Here is a 27,041-nt window from a genome sequence, read left to right on the forward strand (position 1 = left end):
TTCTTCCAGTCAGTCCAGTATAGGCATTTAATAGGCTAAATGGTGTAATACATCTACATGACATACATTAGTAGAGTATTATGTACAGGTGGCATTTTACAAAATTAGAAAGAACTGAAATAGAGCAAAATCCAACAATGTCTTACTCCATAAAACTTCCTTTCTGCACTACATGAAATATTCTACAAGCCAGACTAGAAAAATATGACTGAATGTCTTTTTTTTTTTTCTTTTTAGTTTCTACAAAGCTTTTAATCCAGAAAAAAATACAAAACAACTATTGAGTTTATTAGAGAGACAACACTTGCACACAGACAAATTAAGTGGACATTCATAGGCCAGCAAGTTGAATAAATAGGGCTTGTTTGTATAAAACCATTTTTTTCTCTATCTTGCTCTCCTATTTTAGGGCCTTTGGCCCGTGTTCAGAAAAATAAAAAGGGAGGAGGAGTTTGGCTTTGCGTGGTTAAACTGAGGCCACACGGCTTTAGGAGAAAGCTTTAGTCTGAAGTATCCATTTGCTTCAGGTAAAATACTTCAAGGGAGCAGCATTAAGAGGGAAAGGAAAACAGAGGAGTAATTAGGCTGGAAGGAGGAAATCTGGCATTTCTATATGGGTGTAGCTTTACATACTAGGATGAGAAAAGTACTGCTGCGTGGTGTTTTTCTCAGGGTTTATGTAGAATTTTCTTGTTTCTTTGGGAAACTTATTTAGGGAAGTGCCATTGACCTCAGGTGGAAATAGGATAAGAGCCATCCAGAGCAGGAAGGGAGGGAGTGTCTGAAAGCAGATAGAGAGCACATAAAATTGGGGGAAGTGTTCCAAACAACTGTTTTTCCTTTTACAAAGCGAAAAGCAAGTTAAGAGATATGTCTAACGTCATTCCTCACAGAGCTGGGCAGACGCAGATTGAAAGGAAATCACACAGCTAAAAATATGTCGTCACTGCTGTTGTTTTTTTCCCCCAGAGTTTTGCGAAACTTCTTAATGGTTGATGCAAAAACAGTGTTTAAAGAGCACCCCGCATCCGCCCGGCTGCCTCGCCAGCGCAGCTTTCCTCCCACCACGACCAGCTGCAGACGGGTCTGCGCAGGGGACCTCCTCTCGCTGCTCAGGTGCTGCCCGAAAACGCAGCTTGAGCTTGTTCTTGTTGCATTGGCTTTACCAGAAAACTGTCACCAGTGAAGGGGGTGACTGAGAGGGCAGCCAGATTTAGGAGGTGCTCTGAAACCTTCAGTTGTTCTGGCGAAATTCGGTGCTCTGACCAGAATCCCACTCATCAACAAAAAAAAATCCGTGACAGCATAAGGAAGAGAGTCTACATCAAGAAGGCAAAACAGATTGTTATACAGGTTGAGACAGCAAAGTTTAACTTAAGTATCACATTATACTATACTACACTGCTTATAAAAAGGGGTTTAGATCCCAAACACCCCAAATAATAAGCTATAGTTTTGTACATAAATTAATGTTGCTTTGAAGTAAAATAGTCTCTTTCCTTTGTATTAAACATTCATTGCACAGAATTATTTGTAAGTAAATATATTAAATTTGGTTGCTAAGAAGGTATAAACTTATTAATACATCTGACCAGTAAATTTTACCCACCATTACACAATTAAAAGTTAACATTAGAGGAAATTATTACTGGAGAAAAGAAAGCACTTGGAAGTCAATTTAGGAGTTAACACTGGAAGAAATCCTGTTATTTCATTCCACCTACAGCGAGAGGCTTCTTCTGGCTGCAACATTAATTGAAAGTACAGACCCCATTCTGCAGAGATGGAGAAAGCCAACTTCATAGCTTACAGCACACTCGTCACTGACAGAGTCAAACCCTTTTGAGTACATGCATTATCTACCTCCATCAACACTGTCCAAAAGGCAGTGTTTTGGGATTAGATCGGTGCTTCTCCTGGGACAGTGGGAGGGAGTCTCTGAGAGGCCCCTGTGCAGGAACGGGTTCACCCCTGTCAAAATGGCCCCCAAATCCCCAAGGAAAATCCACTGGAAGCCCGAGGTGTCCAGAGACAGCTTGTCCCACCATGAGCTCTGGTCTCCAGGAGGTGGCCCTGCAACCACAGCCAAGTGGGATGCGCTGTGGGTGAGGTCACCCCGGCACCTCTGCTCCCACTGGCATCACCAGTTGGGCAGGAGGGAGGCAGGTGCGTGTCCCATCACCTGAAACGTCCTCCACTCCCTCCTACTGTGGCTGGCATGGGGAGGACCTGGCATCAGGCAAAATGGAGAGCAGGTTTGGACCGTGCTATGGAGTGCCCCTCACCCACCCGCAACCACTGCCCAGCTCGGGATGAGGGAGGAACAGCTGGGCACCTACGTTATACACAAAACATACCAAAAGAAGAATTGTCACAACAATTTCTATTAACAAGGCAGGACAAATCCAGCCCTGGCAGAAGCGGGAGCCATCTCATTGGCTTCAAGGGAGAGGAGCACACCCCATGCCATGGCTGGACCTGGGCCTCAAGTGTGCACGAACAGCACGATCCACCCCACCAAGCCTACAAACAGACAGCCTCACTCCACAAGCACCGGCAACTAGCTAATCCGCTTCGTCAATGTATAGCAAGAAAGCATTTCCCAAGCGTTAGCCTTATTGAAAAGGCGGCTAAGAAAGGCTGGTTCATTCAAATTTGCACAGGTTAAGCCAAAGGGAGAGAACTGCTCTGGGCCGCCCCAGGGCAGCAGCCTGGAGGCAAATCTTACACTTGTGTCTCTATACAAAAGATACAAAATCAAATGGTGACATTATATTACATCTATTGTCCATAATATCACAGTGCTAGTTTTAAATGGCTAAAAACAAGAAAGATTTTAGATTTAAGACATCCCTCCTGTAGAAATGTAACCCCTTTGTCCTGCTGTTGATACCTGAAAGCAGCCTTGCTTGAAAAAGGTAAATCCAATGAAATGTGCTAATTGAAATTAGGAGCATTTTTTCCTTGATAATCTCATATTTCCTAACACGTCCCACTGTTTCCCAAGGAAAAATTAAACAAATAATATGAATCCCAGCCTGAAAATCAAAATGTTGAAAAGAACAGTTCTAAAGCCCAGACGCTTCTTACCAGGTACTAACTAAATAAAAACCTTGCAGATTTAAATACAGATTACTTTGACATGTCTTCAGAGTGTGTTAGCTTTCCAACAACATTCACAATGAAGTTTCACTTCGGAGGCCATGGAGTCCCTACTCATCCTCTTCAGTTCTGCTTTCCAGAGTATCTGTACTTTCTTCCACTTCTTGAGCCGGGTGCACTAAGGTATCTGCAAGGAAATGGTTCATCAGTATTTATTTCCCCATACAGGTACAACAGCCTTCATTTGATTCCATGCTGATATGTTAGGCCAAAATGTGCAACCTGGTGGCCAAGCTATAGACTGGGTGGCTCATATTCCTTCTTGAATGATCAAACCCCGTGGTTGCCACCACCCCAAAACACCAACTGGAATAGCAGATGATTTGACACTTCAAGATCAGACCATTTGTCATCACCCCTTTGAAGATAAGGGAATGTGCAGCTTGCACCCCATCCTAGCTGCTGTCTCTGGGCATTTGGGTAGCAAATGTTGGTGCACTGAAATGGGAACTGTTGTGCTCTTAAAGAGAAAAGAAGAGCACTGAGATGAAAAACAAACAAATAAATAGACCAGTTCCATACTGCAGCATTCCCTATGTAAAGCTCTTGTCATTAGCCATATTTATCTCACAGTGACACCACTAGTTGTGTCTACGTATTTGTGAACTCCTGCTACACTAATGCACTCCTGGGACACCAGGATGCTTTGAAAATGTGCAGCTGTTAAACACTTTACTTCTAGGCTAGGAGACAGGGAGGTAGACACAAGCTACTAAACAGGATTACTGCTTCCTAGGGTGAACTGCTAACGTGCAGTAAACTGCCTGTGGGCCACGCAAGTGGCTAGGAATGAGCCTCGTGCAGATGAAAGCACCCTGTGCTGAGAAGCTAGAAAGAAATATTTAGTCCACAGGACTCCCTCTCCAGTGCAGGTGTTTCTGGGCATCTTCAAGCACCTACTACTCTTTGGTATCCTGTTAACTTCAGTGCATGGCGTGGCTGAAATTGTGACAATGGGGAATAAGGATGAAAATTACTCTTTCAGACCTTCCAGATCCATCTGCTGCTGCTGCTGCTGGACACAGACTCTTTGGTCACCATGAAGACCTTTGTCTTCGGCTGATTTCAGGTCCTCAGGAGGCCAGCGCAGCTCCCCGCTCTCCACCTCCCCGGACTCGGTCGGCTCCACAACGATCGATGGCAGTCTTTTGGACAGCTTGGGGTACTTCTCACGTGAGTCTGGGAAGGCCTGGTGAGACACGTGGGGACATGCTGGTCAAAGCGTTGCCCAGGGCTGCATATTCAGAGCAAGCAGAGTACTCATTCTATCTTAGCATCCCTTCTACATCTGACACGTATTCCCACATCCAACAAAAAAAACCCTCAAAGAGGTGCAGGACAATCAGTTCTGCACAGGGAGGATATCAAAAGCAGCAGCATCCAGCTCCTTGCAGCCAAACATGGACACAGGAGCTAAGATGCCTCAGCACAGCCTCCTCTGCACATGCTGTCCCTCACTGGGCAAAGAACTGACTTTTCTTGCCAGCGTGTCAGGCAGACAATTGCATTGACTTGTGTGATATGCCTAGTAAAAATGGAAACTCAGGCGATAGAATTCATTATGTTGCCGAACACTCATGTTTCGGTTCTGGTGGGTTTTTAGGACACAAAGGTCGTTGCTGTAATGCTAAGCTAAATGGTTGTTGCAGCCCTCCTAGCTGCTGTCCTTTCACTCTGATATTTTTATTTTCTTGCAGTGACAATTTACTAAGAAGCCACCATTCTAAAGAGCTATTTCCTGTACTGTGAAACACTGTATATTATGATGCATTCGTGCAAAACAGGTAGCCCAAGAGATGGGGCTCATCTTTACACGGAGGATGGTGCCAGCTATTATTTTCATTTGTTGCATTGAAACTGCAGGTCAAACAGTATGCAGCGATTAGAGCCTGAAGCTGAACTACCTCTTTTTAGTGAAGGATACTGTAACACACGAAAGTGCTTTCTTGTTTTCAACATAGCTGGTTCATTTAAACCTCTCAGAGTACTTTGTTTTGGACTGGTGGTTTGGTTTTTTTTTTGAGGAAAAACCGTTCTAGCTCCTCCAGGATGTTAACACAAGACAAACTCTGTTGTCGCTTTGCTGAAACCATACCTGTTGGCTTCTTAAACTTCTGCATACCCGCACTAACGAGCTGTAAATTCCTCCATGCTACATGAGTTATTTTTATTTTATATGTAACAATAAAAGCAAGGTGCAGACTAGGGGACTGAACTAGGGGTTGAGAGCAAGAACCATCTCGGTTTAACTCCAGGTGCTGCCTCAGGTTTGCTGTGTGCTGGTGAGAACATCCTGCAGGTCTGCCATACGTTCACCACTGACCTGGGGTCTCTGGTGAGACTGAGCACTGCTGTTATGTGATCCAGTCTCAGCACAGCTTCTGCTAGGAGCACAGGCAGTAACACTCATATATTCCCTAGACACCATAAAAGCAGGTGTAACCCCCAGGACACTGCCAGGGACCTGACGGTGTCATAACCCACTGGAAGTGTTTCCTCCATGGATTTTGCGACCTTCCTTCATCCCATTAGCTGCTTTCTCTAAGAGCTTAGGGTTTAGTTGTCCCACTTGGCATCCGAGCTGGCATAGGGAGGCAAACCCTCGGGAATGGGCAATTCTCTTTCTACACATCTGGGAAGCAGCAAGCACATTTTTGTCATTGGTGTGATGCCTGTATCTGACTTTTGGAGATGGGGAAGGACAATAATTCTCATCCTCATGCCCTCACTCTCCATAGTATTGTTGCAGGGATCCGTTACTCTTTGCGAACCAACATGAAGGTAAAAAATGTATATTGTTGTTATTGTTGAAAAGTGAGACACAACTAAGAAGGAATTTTCTACGTGAGAAAGCCCCTTCAGTGCAGCTAGAGCAAGCGAGTCACTGAAGGTAAACCTTCCTAATGCCGCCCTGAGCTGCACCCACATGGGCATAACTTGTCCTGATCAAGTAACGCTGCTTGTGCTGCCTGTCAGAAAAGTTTCCCCCAACTTCCCATTACACAGCCTCCTCCTGAGCTGTTTATAATTTGGAAAGAAATTTCCATGGCAGCTGTCTTGACTGGGAGGAATTTTTAAGAAGTTGCTAATATGATTCTGCTATTTCCAAATATGAGACAAGGTAAAATCTCCTCGGCCAGGACAGGTCCAGAGACATCCCTGAGCAGCAGTGAATGCTTCTTCAGACCCATGGTGGAGCCCAGTTCCCTGAGCCCCATAGCTCGTCTGGCAGAAAATAGCCATAAAACTGTGGGCAAATTGCCTTATTTCCTCGCAGGGCAGTGTGCACAGGTCACAGTGACCTGTTCCCTCGGCTGCTGCTCAGCCTGCTCGGGTGGCAGAGGGCCGTGTGACAGCCACCCTGTCCCCAGGTCTGGCGGCAAACCCTGGCAGGGGGATCCAACACCACAGAATTTCTGCTTTTTCCGTCTGCTTTCTGAAGCCCTAGGAAATGACACATGCCGATCTAAAAATGCGCTAAAGACAGATTATTACAGCTGCAAAAAAATTTAGGAAAGGCACCTGTGCAGCCTCAGCTTGGCTATTTTTGTTTGTGTCGTTCTCATCTGGCCGTTTCTCACACCAGTCACATAATGTTTCTTTCCACCGGAGCCCAGTATTTACCATGTCCCTCCAGGAATGAGTCAGGACTGGCAGGAAGCAGAGCTGCCTGTCGGGTCTCGCTGTGTTCTTCCACGGAAGCGGGAGCGTGTGATGAGTGGGCAGGAGACTGCAGGAAGAGAAGGACTGGTCTCCTGGCCAGAGTGCTTGGAAGTTGCTGGAAGAAACCTAGCTTTCCTGCTGAGTCACCAGCTTTGTGCTGCCCCTCCTTTCTTTTTGCTTTTTCGCCTCAGTTGGCCATCACTAAAATATGGATGGTATCACCTTCCCCTAGAGAGGTAGGGTAAAGGAGCTGGGGGAAAACCTCTGGAGCATATGATCATAGACATCGTAGAAAAGCCCTCAAGACATACATGGAGTCAGAGCTGGCAGAGAGTTTGGACAGTGTACACTAACACAAAATGAAAACTCAGTGAAAAAGAGGAAAGAAAATATTGAAAATGTGATCTTTGTGTGAGCAGCGTTTATCCTGCATGGCTGAGGAGGCACAGGAAGGCCTATGGTATGCTCTTTAATTGCATACAACCTTTCATTATACACACAAATGATCTGAAAGGAATTTGCAAAATTTCATCTCTGACTTCTCAGGCTTCCAAATGCTTGACTTCAACCTGCAACGGAGTTTTCTGAATCAGCTTGCAATAAAACACCCTGTGTTGAGAAGCAACTCAAGTCCACCAGGACACGTTCAGGTGGATTCTCCCTGCTAGCAGTGACACCGAGAGTCATGAGCACAAGCACAGAGCACAAAACGGGGTGTGGGGGTTGTCACAGGGGGAAACTGGGACATCGTGATCCCTCCTGCTGGAAACAGCGCCACAGGCGGGTATGCAAGTGGGTGTCTGAGACCGCCTGGGGACAGAAAATGCTCTTGCACCTGCCAGCAAATGGCTTTGGCCAGCACTGCTTATACAAAACCACAGCTGTTTATGTGAATTACACAATGGTTTCAAATGGTCTCTCTGCTAAAATGGAAGCTCCCTTTGAGCCTGAGGAAACTTAGCTCATTACAGGGGTGGTTGTACACAAGTTGTGGTACAGTGCTGGCTGGATATCTTCATCATGGTTGCTCAGACCTGAGCTCTTGGTGACAAACACCCTATCTGCCTGCATCCCTGCAGCGGCTGGACATGACTGTCACTGTGCCCCAAAGCCTGGCACCCAACAAAACCCTCATGCCAGAACTCCTACCTTTCAAAAATAAAACCCAAGTAGGATCAAACACCTATTTCAGGGCTTGTTCTTCTGGAAGCTGTGCTCTAAAATTCTGCATCTATGTGTATGAAAGGTATTGGTTGCGTTACATCACTTTTGAAAAGCAGCTCAGGATACTTTCTAGCTTTTCTGAAGTTACCTGGCTTGAAGGGCCTCCTTCTTCTTCAGGAGTCTGGCTGAGCGCAAATTCCTCCATCACTGGTTCCCGTGTGTTCATCACCTCTGTCATGCTGTGAATATTAAATCAGAATTGGAAAACCCAGCTCTGAGCTTTGGCCCCATAGTTAATTTAACAAAAGATATTCACTTTTCACATTTGCTAAAATAATTGTGTTACAGACTGTCCTTTCTAAACAGCCACCCAGTGTTTCCTTTACTCTCCAAGCCAACTGCTACCACGGCATGCTGTGATACAGAGCAGGGCATGGACCCCACCTGCCCCTCCAGCACAGCAGAGAGGACCCCTGCAGAGTCCCAGAGTCATCAGCAGGAAAATACGAGCCCTCCCATGCTATCAGCAACCAGTTCATTACTAATATATGAGCTCAGAAATTGCGTCTGTTGACCAAAAAAACTCACTCGTGGAAATATAAGCCTTGAATTATATTCTGATTCTCCATAACATTTTCAATATTTGCTCTTCCCAGATGTCTCTTCCATTTAGTCATGAGCCAGCACTTCTTTTTAAACTGTTAATTTCAGACACACCAGCTGTATTGATGTCTAAAGGCCAGATTTTCAGTAGTCTTTACTTGTCTGAGTATTCAGAGAGGTGTTGAGTGGGATTTTCAAATGCATTGGGGAAGGTTTGGCACCTAAATCTCATTTAAATCAGAGACTTAGGAACCTAAGCAGCTTAGGTGTCCATTAACCATCCCCTGTGCTGTTTGGCACCTGAAGCACTTCAGCACTGGCCCTCGACATCTCCTTGTTCCACAGGGCACTTTGGCAGCCCAGGGCAGAGGGACGAGAGCCTCAGCCCAGCCCATGGCAGGGCAACCACGCATCTCTAGCGCAAGGATTTGTCTCACATTCGAGATTTTAGATACAGCATTCTGCTGAAAAAATTGAGGATGCCTGAAAACTTCATAACGCATATTAAGTGCATAGGAGCAAACAGAGCCTGAACCACTCTGTCTGACTGAAGTAGCCTCGTTCATTTTGGATGGGAACACATCAGTCCTGGATAGGTTTGGCCCCAGGCATCTCACCCTCCCTAGCTGACATTCATCAGGTACAGCAGCTTCTGGCTGCTGGAGCCTCCTGCAGCACACAGAACGTAGGCATGATCAATCCCACCGCCCTGCCACCTGCCACAGCAAGCACCCCTTTAGGCACGACTAAATGATGCCATTAATTCTGGCTCTGCTTCACACACAAAAGCCTCCTTTGTAAAGGCTGCTCCTACTGAGAAATGCAAACTAAAACATCTTAAGGATAACTTGTTTCAGGCTTTACATTACCAATTACCCCACAAAACTAAATTTTACAATATCTGCAATTACTACAAAGCCCTTCACAATGACTTTAATTAGCTGTAGCACAGAGCAGCGTGATATCGCAGAGACTTTCACTCCCACTGCATCATATTTAAAAAAGAGCATGGCAGACCCAGGAGACACTTGAGCTCAGCTGTGGGACAGGGCCCAACCCCACAAGCATTCAGCAGCTTATGGAAAAGCCCTGAAGTGCCAGCCCTGGACCCAGCCAACACTGAATTAAACTGCATGTTCCTGGTACACACTCACACAACAGGAGAGGCTGTTGTGTTTCAGGCTCTGAAACTCAGCAAGAGGCTGAACCAAACCCCTGACTCAGGCATCCCAGCCTGAATCCTTGCAGAGCCACAGCACACTAGAAAAGGAACAGATTCTGCCTTCTAAGAAGACAGTTTTGAGCTCCTTGCCTTCACTTGGTCCCATATCCTTCCCTAGCAGGAAGGAGCAGGACACCACAATCCACCTTATCAGTAAAATGCATTTATTTTCTGGACACCTGCTTGGATTCCTGCAGCATCCAGTGGACCATATCATTGGGCACCCATGGATGACAACACTGAATGACTGATGATGTGGAAATGGGAGACTCCTTCCTGGAGTGGTGACTGAGGGCCCAGCTGTGACAGCTGCTCCTACACCCCAAGACAGCACTTAAAAGAACAGAGCTGTGCCCCTGGACTCCTCCCTGCCCAAAAGGAAAGCAGAACTCCCTCCATTGCCTCCTCCTGATCGCCCCTGATGCTCATGCAGTTCTTGCCTTTTTTTCCCTGTCCTGGCCTTGGTGCCAGAGGGACCCTTTTGTGTCCCTCCTGCTGCCCCGCAGCACTACCTCTGTGAGCCACCACATTGGGCCACAGCTGGACTCCGCTCCCTGACCATGTCCAAGATTAACATCGTTTGTTCAGATCCATTTTGGGGTTCAGTGCTCCATCCCCAGATATCCTGGATTGCAGGGAAAGGCAAATGAGAAAGCGTATGTCTGGCTGAAAATTATCTTGGTGGCTTTGTGTGGGGCCAGGATTTATGTAGTCTTGGGCTTTGCTACTACAAAGAAGACATGTCCCAGTGCTGTGTGTCCTGGGGGTTGGTATCCACTAGCCAGTAGGAGACTTCTGCAGCTGCCCACAGCTGGTTGGTTTATTTTAGCAGCCTTTCAATACATACCAAGTGTTTAAAACACTCCTCTGTCCTTGTTCCATGGAACATTAGAGAGATGCATCCACACATGCACTGTCAAATGTGTCATATGAGTTCAAAGACATTGTTAAGACCTCATGAAATTCTATTATTGAGCAATAATGGACTCCGTGCTTCCCTAAGACCACATTACACCCTGCAGATTATTTCTAAATGACAAAGACATGATTCTGGCTAGGAAAATGGTGACAGTCCTGCCAGTGTTACAGCAGATGCTTCAGTGAATCAGTTCCCAAGCTGTTGAGGCCCAGGCCGTTTGCACAAAATCTGTGCAACTTAAGGCTTTGATTGAATAGGATGGCAGAAGTGATTGTACTTGATGTGTTTCAGAAAAGAACACCGGACCATGCAATTGGCAAAATAATTAGGCTTTAACTGGAATAGATTAATTGTTCTCAGTCTCCACTTAGTAAAGGAAAATAGAAGAATCTATATGGGTTGTGAAAGCAGTGATGCTTCAAACAAGCTTAACTAGGTATTTAACACTAACAATACCTAGAAGTAAAAAAACTGAGAATGCCACTGCAAATCAGTTCATCTGAAACTTAAAAACACTTGTAGGACATCACTGAACTGTTTTTAATGCCACAGAACCTGAAAAGGGGGTTTGGTTGCTGCTTAGGGCTTTTTTACCTATGGTATGATTTATGTGCAGGAGAATTTTTTACTTTTCAGACAGTTTTGATGGAAAAATATTGAGTCAATTTTACTCCTTCTTTTATGTGAGAAGTACTTACATAAAACAGAAGAGTGGCTGATACAGCAAATTATTGTAAGAATTATATGTATTTTGAATTTGGTCTTGCACTCATTTTATGTACAGTAAGTGATGATATCACCAATGACATACAGTAGCCATAGTGATGCAAAACAAGGCAATAAATAGCATTTACAAACAAAGATTAAATTCTGTTCTGGTAGATGAGTCACCTATTCCGAACCTTAAAATTCTTGTAGCAGTGAATTAAGAGATGCATTTACTTCCCCTTGGTTTAATTAAGCTCAAATATACCAATTAGGGAAAAAAAGAAAAGCAAGATTGCTTCTGGCTTTTCTGTGCGAATACTACATTTAGAGAAGATTATCTTAAATGCAACTGTTAGAGTTGCAGGACCACACTATGTTGATCATTTTTCAGGGGCACGGAGCAAACGCACAGCCCACTTTCTGCTGTTTGTGATGGCGCTAACAAGGCCAGTAACATACAGAGCAATATATAGGTTGACAAGTGCTAAACTACCATGAGAAAGTGCTCAGAAACAATGCATGCATTTTTATTTTAGTTTTGGAACAGAGAGCAAAAAGGACCTGTGAAGTTCCTGGTGGTAAAACAGTATTTGAATAAGGACGACCTTCAGGATTCAAAAACGTGAAGCACTTCTGTGGCTCTGGAAGATGGGCAGGTTGTGCAACACAAGCAGAGATTTCCTTAAGAAAAAGGGCAAAAGTACATTTTATGGGACAGGCTGAGCCACAGTTGAGAACAGCCATTGCCTGAAGCAAGGATCAGCCTGGAGGATGCTCAGACATGCCCCAAGCTGAGGCCTGATCCTGCTCTCACCTCACCAACCAGGATGGGCAACAGAGGAGGTGCTCGGCCAGAGCATAAGGCTCCATGGGGGACAAACGGTGAGCACAGGGCAATCATAGAATCATAGAATAGTTTGGGTTGGAAAGGACCTTCAAAGGTCATCTAGTCCAACCTCCTGTCACGAGCAGGGACATCTTCAACCAGATCAGGTTGCTCAGAGCCCCATCCAGCCTGACCTTGAATGTTTCCAGGGATGGGGCATCTACTACCTCTCTGGGCAACCTGGGCCAGTGTTTTACCACCCTCACTTCCTCATGTCTAACCTGACTGTCCCCTCTTCTAGTTTAAAGCCATTATCTGTTGTCCTGTCGTAACATGCCCTTCTAAAAAGTCTGTCCCTATCAGCGACAGAAGAGTGCGTTACCTTCAATCACGTCAACGGATGTCAGTTCCAAAAACCGTCCTTGCTGCAGGTGTTCACGTTGTTGATGAAGTATCGTAAAAAGTCTGTCAAATCCTAAGAGTGCCTGAAAGAGACAATACAAGTTTCAGAGCATGCAACCAAAATGACAATGCTGGCAGCAACCAGTGTGAAACAGTACTACCAAAACCTTGCTGCAGAAACTCCTGCTGTGAAGGTCTATATAATTTTCTACACCAGATGGAATTTGATCTTGCTAAGGATGCAGCTTGTAGCATACCTTGTGAATTCCAGAGGCAATTAATGTTCCAAAACCACCCAAAGCTCTTAGCTGAAATAACTTGCAATCTGACCTTATTCCTTAGTGTAAGCTACATAAAAACTGCTAAAAACGGGACACTGAAATTCTTTCATACAGAAATTCTGATGATAGTTGTAAAATCAGAAAATAAAAATGTATACCTTATTTGGCAGAATCAGTGTGTTTAGTGAGACATGGTTCAAAATATCAAAGAACAAGATTCCTGCTCAAGAAGCTACCAGTCAAGATACAAAGACGACAGAATATGCTGAAAGAAGCATACCTTAGGATGGCATTGCTGCACATTTCTTACAGATATCACAGACGAAGTTATTTTTGCAAAGGTCTACTCCAAAGTGAAGGTATTACTTTGCCTGGTATCAGGACAGGGAGCCTGGTGAGCAGAGGTGAGGATCTCATAATTTCAAAGTGTGAATCACCAATTTCTTATGATTTCTCTGTCAGAAAGTCTTAGCTGAAGAGCTTGAGGAGTTGCAGTGCTGAAATACAGTCAGTATCTTGGCCAAAGATGATTTTCTGAGAAATTTGTTTAGCTCCACAGCTTGCCAAATATATATTCATGCCAGCCACAGCTATTTCCTTGGATAGGAAAAAGGTGTTTTCAGTGAAGTGAATGGCACTAGTGTGTGTTTTTTATCCTCCAGCGGTTTGGATACCAGCCCAAGTGAGTAAACGATTCTACCTGTTCCGAAGGCCTTCCTACCAAGATTTATAACACTGGATTAACTACACACTGATTTTATTCAGAAACAGTGACAGTGGAAAAATTATGCATTCCATTCTGGAGCTTCTTCTCATGCCACAGGCCACACTTATTGCAAATTAGGGAAGCAGGAACTCACATCTCCATCCCCAGGATTCAATTCAGAATGTTTAATTCTTGTCTGGCAATTTTCCTTCCTAACCAATGATCAAACCGACTTCAGAGAGGCTAATGCTTTATCCCTTAAAAATTCATTACTATACTCAGTGCTTGTCTCTTGTATGGAAAGCAGGGAGCAACCAATACTGTGTTATCTAATACTCTAGGAAGAAGATTTTTATCCCACTACACATTACAAAACCGCTGCTATTAACCACATGAAAATTCAGTGAGAACTCACATACCTTCAGTCTCTCCTTTAGAAAAGCCTGAGTGTAATAAGAACAGTTATTACACTGAGTCATGTCTCAAGGAGAGACAAAATGGTGTAAGAAATAACAAACTGGGCACCACATGGCCACTGGTTGGAATCCAAGTCAGGCCAGTTATTACTTAGAGGGATCTTCAGATGCTGGGTTAGTGGTATATAAGGATCCACACAGTACTGAATGAATTAAACCCACATCCATAGCATTTTTCAGTCTCAGAAAAGGACTCTTGAACTGAACTGACCCCAGAGCAATCTCCTCTCCAAACTTTTGAGGAACTCTGTCCTGTGTTGTGTGCAATGTCTGAGAGGGGATGTCAGCCCCTGGGGCTCAGCTACTTGTAAGATGTAATAAAAAGAAAATCACTTGAGGACTGCAGTGTGGAAGAAGTTCCTTCTCCCAGCTCCACATAGCTGTATTTAAAACCAGAAAAACTTCTTTCCAGTCAAGATTGTTGCAGAGTTGAGTGTTTCCAGTGTCTAAAACTACCAGAATGCATTTATTCTCTGAAGAGGAAACACTCATTTTATCTACCTAATAGATGTGATTATCTTCTTTGGCTGACACTAGAGGAAGCATAAACTAATACCCTTCCTTCTACAGTACTGTTTAGTCTTTTGAAAACAAGGCATGGCTACTGAGATCATGCAACAAACCTCTACTGCCATGGAAACAGTCTGGAAATCACTTGAGCAAAGCCTTTCTCTTCTTGTCCCTTCTTACTTTTACCCACCCTTGCTGCTCTGCTGATTAGTCTAGCCTGGAGCCCACTTGCTTTGTGCACTCTCTCCCAACTTACCACTCTTCTACCCCTCAAATTAACTGCTCCTTCTTTGCCTCAGCTTGATAACCAACCTCTTCTCTGGCTTCAGGAGTACCAACACAGCTGTACAGGCCCTCTTGCATTATTTCTCTGAGAGGAACCCAAAACCCCTTAAATCACCTGAAATGGGTCAGCTGTGCATCAGCTGGGCACCACGCTGTCACCGTATCCTCCTCTCATTTGTCACAAGCCCTCATCCTGGGCTGATGCGGGACCTCTCTGACAAAAGCACACTGTGATGTGTTACACATTGCATGTTGGGGCTGGGATCTAGGAGTGTTTATACCTGACCACAACAGAAGTAATAGCCATTTTTACACAGCCCCCGAGGCATTGCCAAGAAGAGCCATCCAATGGTGCGTGCATGTGCTGCTGTTAACAGTGACAAAGAAGTCTCAAGTCTCAGAGACTGGTAACACTGCCTGGCCAGCCCTCACCTGGGTTTGGGGAGCCCTTCTACACGTCCTAGTAAAGAGCAGTTGATTTAGGCACTACTCCAATGAGCTAGTCATGCCCTGCCTCTTTAGGAGCCACAGCACCAAGTGAATGATAAGACAGCTGGTTCCACTAGTGAGATTAAGCAATGCCTAGTGGTGGTGTCTCTCCCCAGATCAAGAGCCCTCCGCCTCTGACCCCAGACAAAGGGATGGATTTCCACCTGGGCTGCTTGGCACAGGTCAAAAGCCCAGGCACTAAAAGGTGCTCTCCAGGCTTCTCTTCCACTTTGGAAAGCATTTCAGACGCACTGTGTGCTTGAAGTTTCTATACCACAAGGACGTGGTCTATCCCAGTGGGGTGGTCTCACTTCCCATGGGAGGACAACCAGTGGCAGGGAGCAGAAGCAGGATGTTCTGCAGCAGTTCTGGCCTGATGGGTGTGTGGGAAGCCCAGCCTGCCTGTCTCTCCTGCATTGTGCCCAGCCTTGCCATGGGGAGAGACAACTCCATCACACACAGGAATGGAGACCTTTCCTTAGAAAGGTGAATTGCAAAGTACATGTTTTTGAGGTGAGCACACTTCATCAGCAAAACAGAAATAGAAACCAGCCACAGGTTGCAATCCTAGCAGCCTGCAGATCAGCCTCTTGATAAAGGAGCCCTGTGTTTCACAGGTGCGAGACCCCAAACGCTTCCCCCAGATGCAGCAGCACCTCCAACATCAGGTCACTTTTTATTTCAAGGTGCATTCCAAACTGAAAGCATCAACCTTTCTCTTCCAGCTGCCTCAGTGTTGGACACAACTGGGTGGCAGAAGGGGACCTGACCTCAGGGTGCCAGGGCTGCCGCTGGGTTAGCAGGGGCTGTGGGACAACCCAACCCCCCTGGGCCTCCTCTGTTAATCATTCCCCCACTGAACACTCATGGAAATATTATAAAAGCCTAACAATGCCACATTGAAGGTGCACCTTGTAACAAATAAGTGTAGATAGGCAGCAAAAATTGCCCTTGAACCACTGCTCTGCCTTCAAATTTATCATTTTTCTGGCAGTGCAGAAACAGGAGCCCTCCCTTTCTTATTTCAATGGGACAATCCCAGGGGTTTTACCAGCCCTATATTTAAATTGTGCTGGAGAGACGTGCCCTGCACAGCCGTGCAGGCTCAGCCTCAGACTGTAAACACCAAGCTCCAGGAGCTCGCCCCTGCAATCGCAGAGTGCACGCAGTTCCCACTGATGGCAGCTAGCACCTCAAACAAAACAGGAGTTCAGCCTTGGGCATCTGCTCCCCCTGCTTCACCCCACTAAAGCCTCTGGGTAAATGCAAACTTCTTCATTCAAGGAGTCCAGTCTTTTTGTGTGCTACAAAAACTAACCCCTGCTATTGATTACAAGGAAAACTGGGACAGGGCATGCATAAGAATGGTGTTAAGCAGGAGAAGCAATGGTCTACTGCTTCATTCCTGCAAAGGAGAAAATCTGATGAGCTACAGTGAACCCTGCTCAGCAATTGCCAATAAACAGGAGGTTTTTCCATCCAGAAGAAGAAAGGCTGACTTATTTGGGCCACTTTGCTGCAGCAGATCAGGCTGTCAGTTCAGCCAGGGCGTGTATGTGGGTGATCTAGGACAGAGCTATGGTTGTTGTGAAGTCATGAAGGGGCTGCTCACACAGTACCAGAAGGTGCATGTCCCTGCAAAGAAACATACCAGTCAGTGTCTTCTATGTCCACGTGCCTCTGTGGATCCAAATCTTCTAATCTTTGGTCTTATGTCAGTGTCCTAGGAAGCTGGAGCTACAGCTTATGCTCTGCAGTGCTTCAGGCCAGACAGGTGGCCTGGGCCATCCAGAAATAGGACCATGCCTGATACACCTCTCCTGAGGGTGGGACACTAGCTTCAGCATGTTGGCACAACCCAAAACAAGGGTTTACCTCAGTGTCACCCTGCAGCCTCCCATGTCCATAACTGCTTGCGAAGTTCAGCTTTTGGACACTATGGATAGGAACTTGGAGAGCTTCTTTGTTTCCCCTGGTTACCATTTGTAATGGTTGCATTTTATGAAGTGTTGTGGGTTCCATGGGACTACCACAGGGACCACAGAGGATAAATGCGCGTGTGTATGAACTCCTATTTAAACCTCCCACTTCTTTTTGGATGCAAATCTCTTTCCTAAGCAACTGAGAAAAGTGCGATATGTGTCAGAGTCTGGAGATTAGAGATCTGTTCTGTTCCTGCATTTCAGAAGCTCTTGTCTTCGGCCACCCACGCAGTACTTGAGTTCTGCTCTCCGCAGGCCAAAGCTGCCTTCCCCTCCTCGGCGGCGTGTGCTCTGCAGAAGATGTCGATCTCTCTCAGGAAGCAGTGAGACAAAATGATTCTCGATGTGGAGGAGCAGGCATTTCAGCATGAGACACAGCACGTAGTTTCGGAGAGCGAAAAGGGGTAGGAGGCTGCTATTTCCAGACCGCACTGACTCTCGCCACGAACTTCGCAGCAAGCTGCAGTTTTTACTGTTCCTGCTCCAGCGAAGCTACTGGGGTAAATATCACCCTGGGGAATTTATCAAACACTCATCTATGGACTACCAACACCAGAAAATACAGGCTTGCACAGGGCACGGTACTGGCAGATCGCTCTAAGTCAGCGTCCTTGACTCTTGGTGCTGCACAGCAAGGCACTGGGAGCCCTTGTTCTTCTTACATCCCCAGCTCCTGGAGCACCATGACCACACACAAACCTCAACTTCCACTTCGTTGTAGTTGTCCAAATTCCTACTGTCCCTGTTTGCAAAAAGAAGCTAGAAACTTGACTTATAAATGGTCAAAGAAGAAGGAAAAAGAACCAAAATATGCTTGTGTTTAACTATCACAATTTTTAAAGCAATCTCATGATTTGAGGGTGATTTAACTCAAAGTTTTTCACAAATGATATTCGAAGTGCTGTTTGCTATGGGTGCTTCCTTGGCGGGTTTTTATCTTTTTCTTTTTCCTTGGTGCTTTAGAGAAGCTAAATTTTCCAGCTCCTTGATCTCAGCACTAAACTACCTGAGCTTCCTTGCAGAAGATGCCACAAGGGACGGATGCGGCAAGGCAGGAGAAGGGGCAGCCAGCCAGGATGCTCGGAGATAGGGATGAGGAGCAGACAGCCAGGAAGCCTGTGCAGAGCGGCAGAGAGAGGAAGAAGCAGAGCATATGGGAAGAATGACTAAGCCAGCTTCTCTGAATGCTGGTAGACCTCAGTATCATGGAAATCTCCACAAAGTCCTCACGGAACTGTGTGCCAAGAGAAAGTCTGGATTTATTTTTTTTTAACATCAGATTCAGCAGCTAATTGATGTGAAAGGACCTCATTATGAAAACAGCCCCATCAAAACTAGAGATAACAAGCTGTTAAATGTTTTTAGAGGTATGGCTTCTGGTACTCACTGTGCAAATACTCTCAACTGAGAACTTGCTGTTGGGATCAGAAATGCTTGTGCTGAGTGTTTCTGAGCTCTGCTCATGCAGTGAACTTTGGATTGGCTTCAGTTCCTCAAAAAAACCTTATGAAGTTCCTCAAAAAAACCTTACAAAGAAGTATCTCTTTCCTTCTAATTCAGAGCAACTGTTGCTAAAGGGTCTCAGAAAGACATGTTTCTGGGATATTCCCTGGAAGATGACAATTCTTTCGTCCCTCAGATTTCATGCCACAATTGTCCCTCACCTTACAGCATCCGTGGGAACTGGTGACAGATGAAAATAGGCTTCCTGTGCTTCTTTCTACTATTCCCTAGGTGTTTCTGGATGGTCCTGAATACAGACCACAGTCCCATGAGCAGAAGACGATTGGGGAAAAAAGTATCTTAGAACACCGACACAGAGTAGGTGATTGTTAGATGGAAATGCCATGGGAAATGGATTGCAAAATGTCTGATGTCTTTCTGGCACCATGAAAGAATACTCAGGATAGTCTGTCACACTGGGCTTATTTCTAGGTAACAGAATAGAATAAGAGGTAGGTACAGTTAGATAAGAAAGATAAACTGGAAAGATATACTAATTATTTCCCTGTAACTTTGGGGAAATTGGAATACGGTGCTATCCGTGCTGTAATATGATGCAATATTGAGCATTTAGTAGAGAATTTAGTAAAGCCAAAGCAGCAAAAGTGTTAGATTTGAAAAACAAGCAAACAAAAACCCACCAGACACTTCTAATAAAAATAAAAAATAACTTAAAAAAAGACAATGAAGAGACTTTTAATGTTCCCTATTGGTAATTAATAGCATAACCACAGGTGTCACGGCACCACAACCTAACAACAGAGATGCAGCCGGTCTTCTCTAGGAATTAAAACTCCATCACCCTAATTGAATTTCCAAGTATGGGAAGTTGTCCCAGCCTGAGATGGAGGATATGAGAACATGGTGTGCTATCACAGTAGGGATGGGCACGATGGAGGGTGAGGACAACACACAGCTAAAAATAAAGAAATTATTTTAAAAATATGCAGTACTTTTTTTTTTTTTTTAATAAGTCGTTAACACTGAAAGCAGATACGGACTAATAGGGCTTTGAGGCTGCCAAGCAATTAACAAACATCTTCCAGATCTAGAGGTCTCCTAAATATTTGCACACAGGCTGTTTACGTGCATGCGTGTCAGAGAAAAAAACTCAGCTGAAAATTCAGGTTGTATTTTACAGAAATTGCAGCGGTCTCAATAGAAGAGCTGGACTTGGACTATTATCTCCCAGGCCTACGGAGACATGGGCACTATGGGGCAAAATGCTGCAGCATCAGTCAGTGCACCCTGGTGAGAGGAGGGGTTTGTCCTGCTGGACCATGGCTTCTTCCAGCATTGGTATCTGCTCTGCAGGAGACGGCACTGGTTGTCCTCTCTGAGCCATAAAGCAGAGGTGATCCCACCCCTAAGGACTTGTGATCAACGAGGGACAAAGGCTGAAACAGCGGGCTGAGATGAGGTTTCAAGGACCCGTTGGTATCTATCAGTTTTTTTCCTTCTACCTCATTGTTATTGGTTTGCAGTTTTCCTGGGGTTTGCAACAGAGTCTTCCTTTGATGACACAAAATGCAGGAAATTGATTAATTTACAGATTTTTCCAGAGAAGGTACGCGTCTGATGAGCAAAGGGAAGGGCTGTTGCTGAGAGGCAGATGCTGGTCTCCTTGAAGTCACAGCAGGGCTCCTCCTGCATTACATGACACAGGATCCGTCCCAGATCAAGGCTTCTCTGACTGACCCCTCCAAAATAGACAGATGTGCTTAAATAGGCTCAAACACAGGGGCATAATTTCAGAAATGAGAGAAGGAGCAATTTCAGCCTGTGACACTGTGGGATTGATATCAGATCTATTAAGCCTGTTGCTTAATACAAAGAGATCATTGTGAGAAGGGAGTGAATGTAGTGACTGTATTTCCACATTCATTTCTTCTGCTAAAGTAATGTACCAGAGATGTTAGAAGAAATTCCACTTGATTGACAAATTGTCAGGCTAGATGGGGAAAGCAAGGAAAGCAGGTCAAGTCATTCCATTCGCTTGTTTTCTCTCTGTAATCATAATGTTGACTCCAAAAACATGTTTTTTAAATGGAATATTAATTATTGAAATCCTGAGCTATGAGTTGGATTCTTTTCTGGGCACAAAATTTGTTGCTCATTAAATCTAAGAGATGGAAAACACTGGTTTGAGCCTGGTTGTGTGTAGGCAGACTTCCCCGCTCCACCTTCATTTTTAGACTACTCATAAGGACACATTGTGCAGAGAGACAGGCTACAGGACAGGCGTGAAGACCAACTTCTGGGTCCTTCAGTAAGATTTGAACCTACAGCCAGGATGGCTTTGTTTGCTGTACCACTGACTATACGACTCCAGTAAAGATCTCAGTCAGGAAAAGACTCATGGAAACAAATTTCTCTCTGTATATTGCTTATTGCGGCTTGAGGGGTTAATGCTACATCCAGCCGAACCCAACTCCCCTCCGCGACTGTAGCTACATTCAGAGATCCACAAACACGGCTCTGTCCCAGATGAAAAGAAAATTTTTGTGGTATGTTCATTTGGCAGTAGGAAAATATTCACACCCTTTGCTCAGAGTGAAACATAGTCCTCATTTACAGAGCAAAGTAGGTTCTTTCTTTCTCTACAAGTGATCGTATGTATGCTATTTGCTACCTGATGGGAAAAGCAGGATTTCAGTGTTCTTTTACCCAGTTCAGCTAGGCTGCAAGAAAAAGCATTATTGTCTTAAACTTGTGCTTTGTTACCTGTTTCCTCGCCTCAAAAGTTACCTTGAAAAAAAGCACAAAAAAAACAAAGAAACAGAACTGGAACAAACGAATAGCTGAGGCGATCGCAGACCACAAACCAACAACTCCCTCAGCGCTACGTTCATTCATCAAGATTCCTTCACACAGCCCTTTCGGCTGCCGCACAAGTTGTTGGGTTTTTTTCCAAAGGAGAACCTGTTCTTCAGTGAATTCTCCTTAACAACAACAAAAAAGCCTCTGGAGAAACAAGGCGACGCAGAGGTGCACCTTCTGCCTTTCCTTCCCCTGCAACTCCCCGCAGCCAGGCGTGGAATTTGAGACACTTTTTTCCGAACCGCGCTCGGCCGCCCCAGCGCCCGGGTCCTTCCCTCCCGCCCGACCCGCACCGCTCCGACCCGCCGCACCGCCCGGCTCCGGCCGCCGGCCCCGCTGCCCCGCGGAGACCGGCAGCAGCGTCCCGGTACCCGGGCCGCCGCCGCGGGGCTGCAAGCGCAGGTCTTACAGGTGGCGGCTCCTTCCTGGGCTGCCGCCGGACTCCTCAGGCGACCCCGGGGCGGCAGCCCCCCACGCCCCGCCACCCGCACCTCCCCCGAGCCCGGCGGAGACCCCCCGAATCCCGGCCCGGCTCACCGGCGGGGCAGGCGAGGCGAGGCGGCAGCCGCCCGCCGCCCATGCACGGCGGCAGAGGGGAGCCGGCAGCTCCGTCAGCGCGTCCGCATCCTCCCGGGCCGAGCGCTGGCACCGCCGCCGCCGCGGTACCTCCCCGCCAGCAGACCGGCCCCGCCGCTGCCGGCGCGGGGAAACCACTCCCCCGGCAGCGCCAGCGGGGCGGCGCACAGCCACGGCCCCCCGGCACGGCACGGTACGGTACGGCACGGCCCCCGCCGCGCCCCGGGCCGCCCCGCGGGGGAGGAGGGAGCGGCAGCCGTCGTGGTCCCGGCACTTTCCGCGGACACGCGTGGAACAGCACGGGCGCCTCCCGCGCGGGACAGAGGGGCCCGGGAGGGGAACAGCCCCCACCTTTTACTTGCTCACGAGTGTGGAGCTGACACAGGGCTCCTGAGCCCTCCCTGCAGCAGTCCCTGCTGAGAGAACACTGAGTTTAGGAGGCATAAACCTTTTTTGCTCTTTTGGTGGGTTTCCTGGGGAAGGGGTATTCCCCCTAGAGTGAGTTTCCCAGCTGCATGCTCAGCCTACAGCTGGGACACGCTCTCCTGTCGGCAGCATCCCATCACTGCCGTGTCCAGAGGGGCCACGGAGCTGGAGCTGGCAGGCAGTGGGCTGCCAGGAGCCCACTGCCTCAAACCCACAGGAGGGAGGCTGTCAGGGGAGCATTTGCAGCTCTGCTCCTATTTGTGACACTGGGGAGAGAGGCAGAAAACACCCACAGTGGGGTGAGGCAGTCTTGTGGCAGGAGGCTGGGGAGCAATGGCAGGAGCATGCGGTCCCGGAGGGCTGTGAAAAGGAGCCTGTCCCCCCCGGAAGCAGCTCAAGTGCAGGCACTGAGCGGTGCGAGGCGGGGCTGAGACTTCCCTTCCTCCCTCTGCACATCCAGCAGCTGAAGTTGTGGGTTCAGCCTGCAGAGGTGCAACCCCTGGGGTCTGCTCTTCACTTGGCCCTAGGGGCAGAGGGGCTCCGGAGGGACTGCACTGTGGCTGCCGGAACAGGCCTTATCCTCCCGTGCCGTTTTCCAAGAGCAGTTCTTCCAGCACAAGCACACAAAAGCACGATGGAGCAGCACAAGCACTGAACCAGAGATAAGCGTAGACCAGGGAAGGGCCATTACAGCATTTGGCTCGTGTAACCAGTAGCAGGAGTGGGACTGGGGACATGTGCATGGATGGCACTGGGCATGTGGAGCCCCCAGGGATGTCACAGTTGCAGCCTCTGCCCAGCCAGCAGCATGCAGGGGAAGAGGACACAAAGTGTAGCCTCCTCTTCAATTGCCCCTGCTCAGGCTAACATTGAGTTTTCAGGACACAAGGAGCTCAGCCTCTATTTCAGAGTGATTTGTGCTGGGTTGATGGGGAGGTAATGTCAGCTGCAGATGACTAAAGGGAAGACACCTGCCTGTTTCTATGTGCAATGCTGAAAGTTAATTGAATTACAGCAGTGGGACAGTGCTGGAACAGCTACCTTCAGCTGCTCATGCACCCAGGATGGTGGATGGGAAGGATCTGTGTCCATGCCCAGTGAAACCACTTGAGAGTGAATTCAGCTTCTTCCCGAAAGATACATATAAATATATGTACAGTCTCTATAAAGAGAGTGTATCTACCAGGAAGTTTTCCAGTGCCAAGGTTATAGGCATGGACCTCCATGCAACAGCCACCCAAGAATGGGTTGTGTCAGCTTTCCTTTGGGAGCTGCTCCTGACTTGTGAGTACGTTGTGTGGCTTTTACATGCTCCTTTTGCAAGTGTGTATAAAATGTAACTATGTGTTTAAACCTATATGGGCAATATATAGCTTTGGTGTATAAAGGCATGGTGTGCTGAGAATGAACTCTGCTGTGGTGATGGGCTGGCCATTTGTTCATGGCAGTTTCATTCCCAGACTCATAATAAGGAGTTATTCTTGTCTGAGGACAGAACAGCTGTAAGGGTAGATTTATAGAGTGCGTATTAAAACTGGCTTTGCAGTGACATTGAGAGTTGCAGGAAATCTTTAGGAAGGTGTCTCTGTAACTAGAACCCAGGGTGATATTAGGGAGCCTGTGCCCCATCAGGCCCTTATGCAGTGCAGGTGTTGGCTGGGATGTGCCAGGATCCAGCCAAGGGGCAGGGCAAGCTGCTCTGCTGAGTCAAACAGAGAAAATGCTGCTGCTGCTCTCTGTATGTAATGGCACCAAAATCTTGCAGGGAGTGTGAAGGGGAAAGTGTGGTTGCCACTGAAGGACCTTTCACTCTGCTTCCACTTCTCCTCCCCACTCCTCATGAACAGGTTCCTGTGTGCACTTTTTCCTGAGTTGCATCACCAGGAGCTGCAAAAGACAAGGTGGAGAACAGGTACAGGGGGTAACTGCTGTCAAGAAAAAAAATGTTTAGTTTTGCAGATTTTTTGTTTGTTTGTGGTCTTGTTTGGGGGGGGATGTTTGTTTGGTTTGGTTTTTTGTGGCCACAAGGAAGGGAAGAACAAGCTTCCATCGGCAGCACGGAATCTGTGTAGTCTCGGGTGGCAGGCGAGCCTTGGCGGCACACGGGGTGCTGCACCCAGCGCTGTGGGTACTGCAGGATGTGCTGTCTGCCCTCAGCCCAGCAGGTCCCCTGCAGAGTGCGGTGGGGCTCTGTTCCTCACAGAGATTGTGGTGGGGAAGTGTGCAGTTGTGCTGCTTTCTGAGGGGCTTTCAGGTAACAGGTGCAGCTCAGAGCCTCTCTGTCCTTCCTCCCCACTAGTATGTTGGGGACTTTGAGGGCTGAGCAATGGTCGAGAGCTTTCTCCCCTTCTTTGGACATCGTGGTACAATGGGCAACTGCTAGCTGACACCGGGCAGGTGGCTGGGACGCAGCCCAGGCAGGGCAGCAGGGATAATGGTGGATGGTGCAGACAACCAGAGGACATGGCTGACATCCTTTGGAATAATGAGAAATCACTGGACGTTGTTTGATGGTCCTCTTGTAGCAATACCTCAACTGGGTATTTACCACGTATCTGGTGAGGAAATTTGACCGTTCTTTTCTCACATAAACACTTGTGATACAGCTCATGCCTCTGCCAGATGTGCCTGTGGCAGTTAGTGAGAACGTTCAGATGAAGGGACCAGCATGTGCCTGGTGCTCCCCAGGAGGGCTTTGGAGTCGTGTTTGCAACCTTTGGGTCCCCAAGTCATGAATTCACCTTCCCCCACTAGCAAGTTGATAAGACACCAGCTGGGAAAGCAGAGGATCTGTCTGGGATATCCTCTGTGTGGGCTCCTGGAAGGCCCATACTGGTGCATTCTGAAGCCCACCACAGTTCCTAAAATAGGCTGCATGGCAGAAGCTCTTTAGATGATGAACAAAGCACGCACCAGTCAGGCAATGTTATTTCTGCAGAATGCATTTCAACACAGCAAAAACTGAGTTGAGTGTCATGATTAATTATGCCAAGAGCCCCCAAGTACAGGTTAGATGCTTTTATCATACAAATATAATGGAAATAATTCTTGGCTCCATGAGAAAGAGTTTGCCTTTGCAGATCTGGAGGAACACTGGTGTGGGAAGAGCACTCATCCTGCACGTTAAGATAAGACAAAAACCCATGGTCAGGAGGCTCAGTGAAACCTGCTGGTGCTGAGGCCATGAGTGACACCAGCTGCATGTGCTGCATGTTTGTCAGGAGGGGACCACATGCAAGCTCCCAGTGCCAGCACTGCTGCATCAGAGAAGCCTCTTGGCCTCTGCCAAAATCTGACTTGCTATTATGGCCAAAGGCACCCAGGTTAGATGTGCATTTTCCACAAGGTAGGTGTCTACAGCAGTGCTTGAAAATGTCTGTGTCCATCTCCTGTACCTGCCTGTAGAGCTGTGTGCAAGAGATGTAGCTGTCACCTTGCTTCTTCAGGGTGTATGTGCTGCTTTTTTCACTTGCCTTAATAAGCCAGTGCATCAGCTGAGTGGTGGCAACTGCCCCCCGCACAGCATTCGTACAGTGCTGTGTCTTACCATAAACCTTTTTGGTATGGATTAAAAGAAACCAATTTCTTTTGCTTCTGTTGCAGGGTAACGTCAGAAGAAGGAACAGCCATGCTGGCTCAGGCAAAGTAAAGGAATCAGATAAACATGAACGATGCTAAGGCATTATTAACCTTGTGAATTTACTGTTGCAAATTTGATCTTTCTTTTTCAATCTCTTTCCTCTCTGTGGATTCCTGCTGGATCCCTCCTGGACACACCTCTCATTCTGAACCCAGGTGATGTCATGCCTTGTTGTTTGCTCTCTAGGTCACCTTGTGAGTGCTCCAAGACAATTAATCACCCCAGTCCTGATTGAAAATTCCCAGTCCTTCAATTTTCTGGTTGCATTCGACTGAGTAACATCCTTGCAGAGACAGGGGAGAGAAGAATTTCCAACCCATTTGCAGATATTTGATTATTTTAAAAGGTGTTTTTGTGAAACATCTTATAATATGTGAAGGCCCATGGCTACATATCTCGAATGAAAACCCAGGCAGCATCGCTCCTTGGTCCACGCAGCCATGGACAAACTGGCCAACAGCAGGCTTAGCCCTCACATAAATCAGGCAGCAGCAAAAGGGAACAATTCCGGCCTGATACAAAGGCTTTTAGGTCAGAAAATCAGTCATGTCATGGTGCTGCTTGAACCGGAGAAGGTAAGGTGTATTAATGTGCACTGAGCTTCAGAATCACAGAGGCTTCAGATGCCAGGGCTTTGGGCTGGGATCACACAAAGCTTTCTGATTAAATGTGCAAATG

At 46.8% G+C, this 27,041-nt stretch overlaps 1 protein-coding gene across 1 annotated transcript; it reads right to left on the reverse strand.

Moving 5' to 3' along the window:
- On the reverse strand, window positions 1-22,433 carry LBHD2 (LBH domain containing 2). The gene is made up of 5 exons (XM_065063410.1): window positions 22,259-22,433; window positions 12,650-12,752; window positions 8,138-8,228; window positions 4,150-4,351; window positions 1-3,289 (listed from the first exon to the last, which is right to left on the reverse strand). Exons 3-5 carry the CDS (start codon window positions 8,225-8,227, stop codon window positions 3,213-3,215), a joined length of 369 nt encoding a protein of 122 aa, XP_064919482.1. The 5' UTR covers window position 8,228; window positions 12,650-12,752; window positions 22,259-22,433; the 3' UTR covers window positions 1-3,212.
- Between the last annotated feature and the right edge of the window lie 4,608 nt (window positions 22,434-27,041).

The sequence above is a fragment of the Columba livia genome, chromosome 5 (genome assembly GCF_036013475.1).
Source record: "Columba livia isolate bColLiv1 breed racing homer chromosome 5, bColLiv1.pat.W.v2, whole genome shotgun sequence".
NCBI lineage: Eukaryota > Metazoa > Chordata > Aves > Columbiformes > Columbidae > Columba > Columba livia.

Bases quoted from the DNA above. Each gene is read 5' to 3' on its own strand.
- LBHD2 (XM_065063410.1), bottom strand. From the start codon at position 8,227: ATGACAGAGGTGATGAACACACGGGAACCAGTGATGGAGGAATTTGCG. The intron at 4,352-8,137 runs GTAACTTCAGAA...GTGTCTCACCAG, and splicing joins AAGGAGGCCCTTCAAGCCAG to GCCTTCCCAGACTCACGTGA. The intron at 3,290-4,149 runs GTCTGAAAGAGT...ATTTCCTTGCAG, and splicing joins GCAGCAGATGGATCTGGAAG to ATACCTTAGTGCACCCGGCT.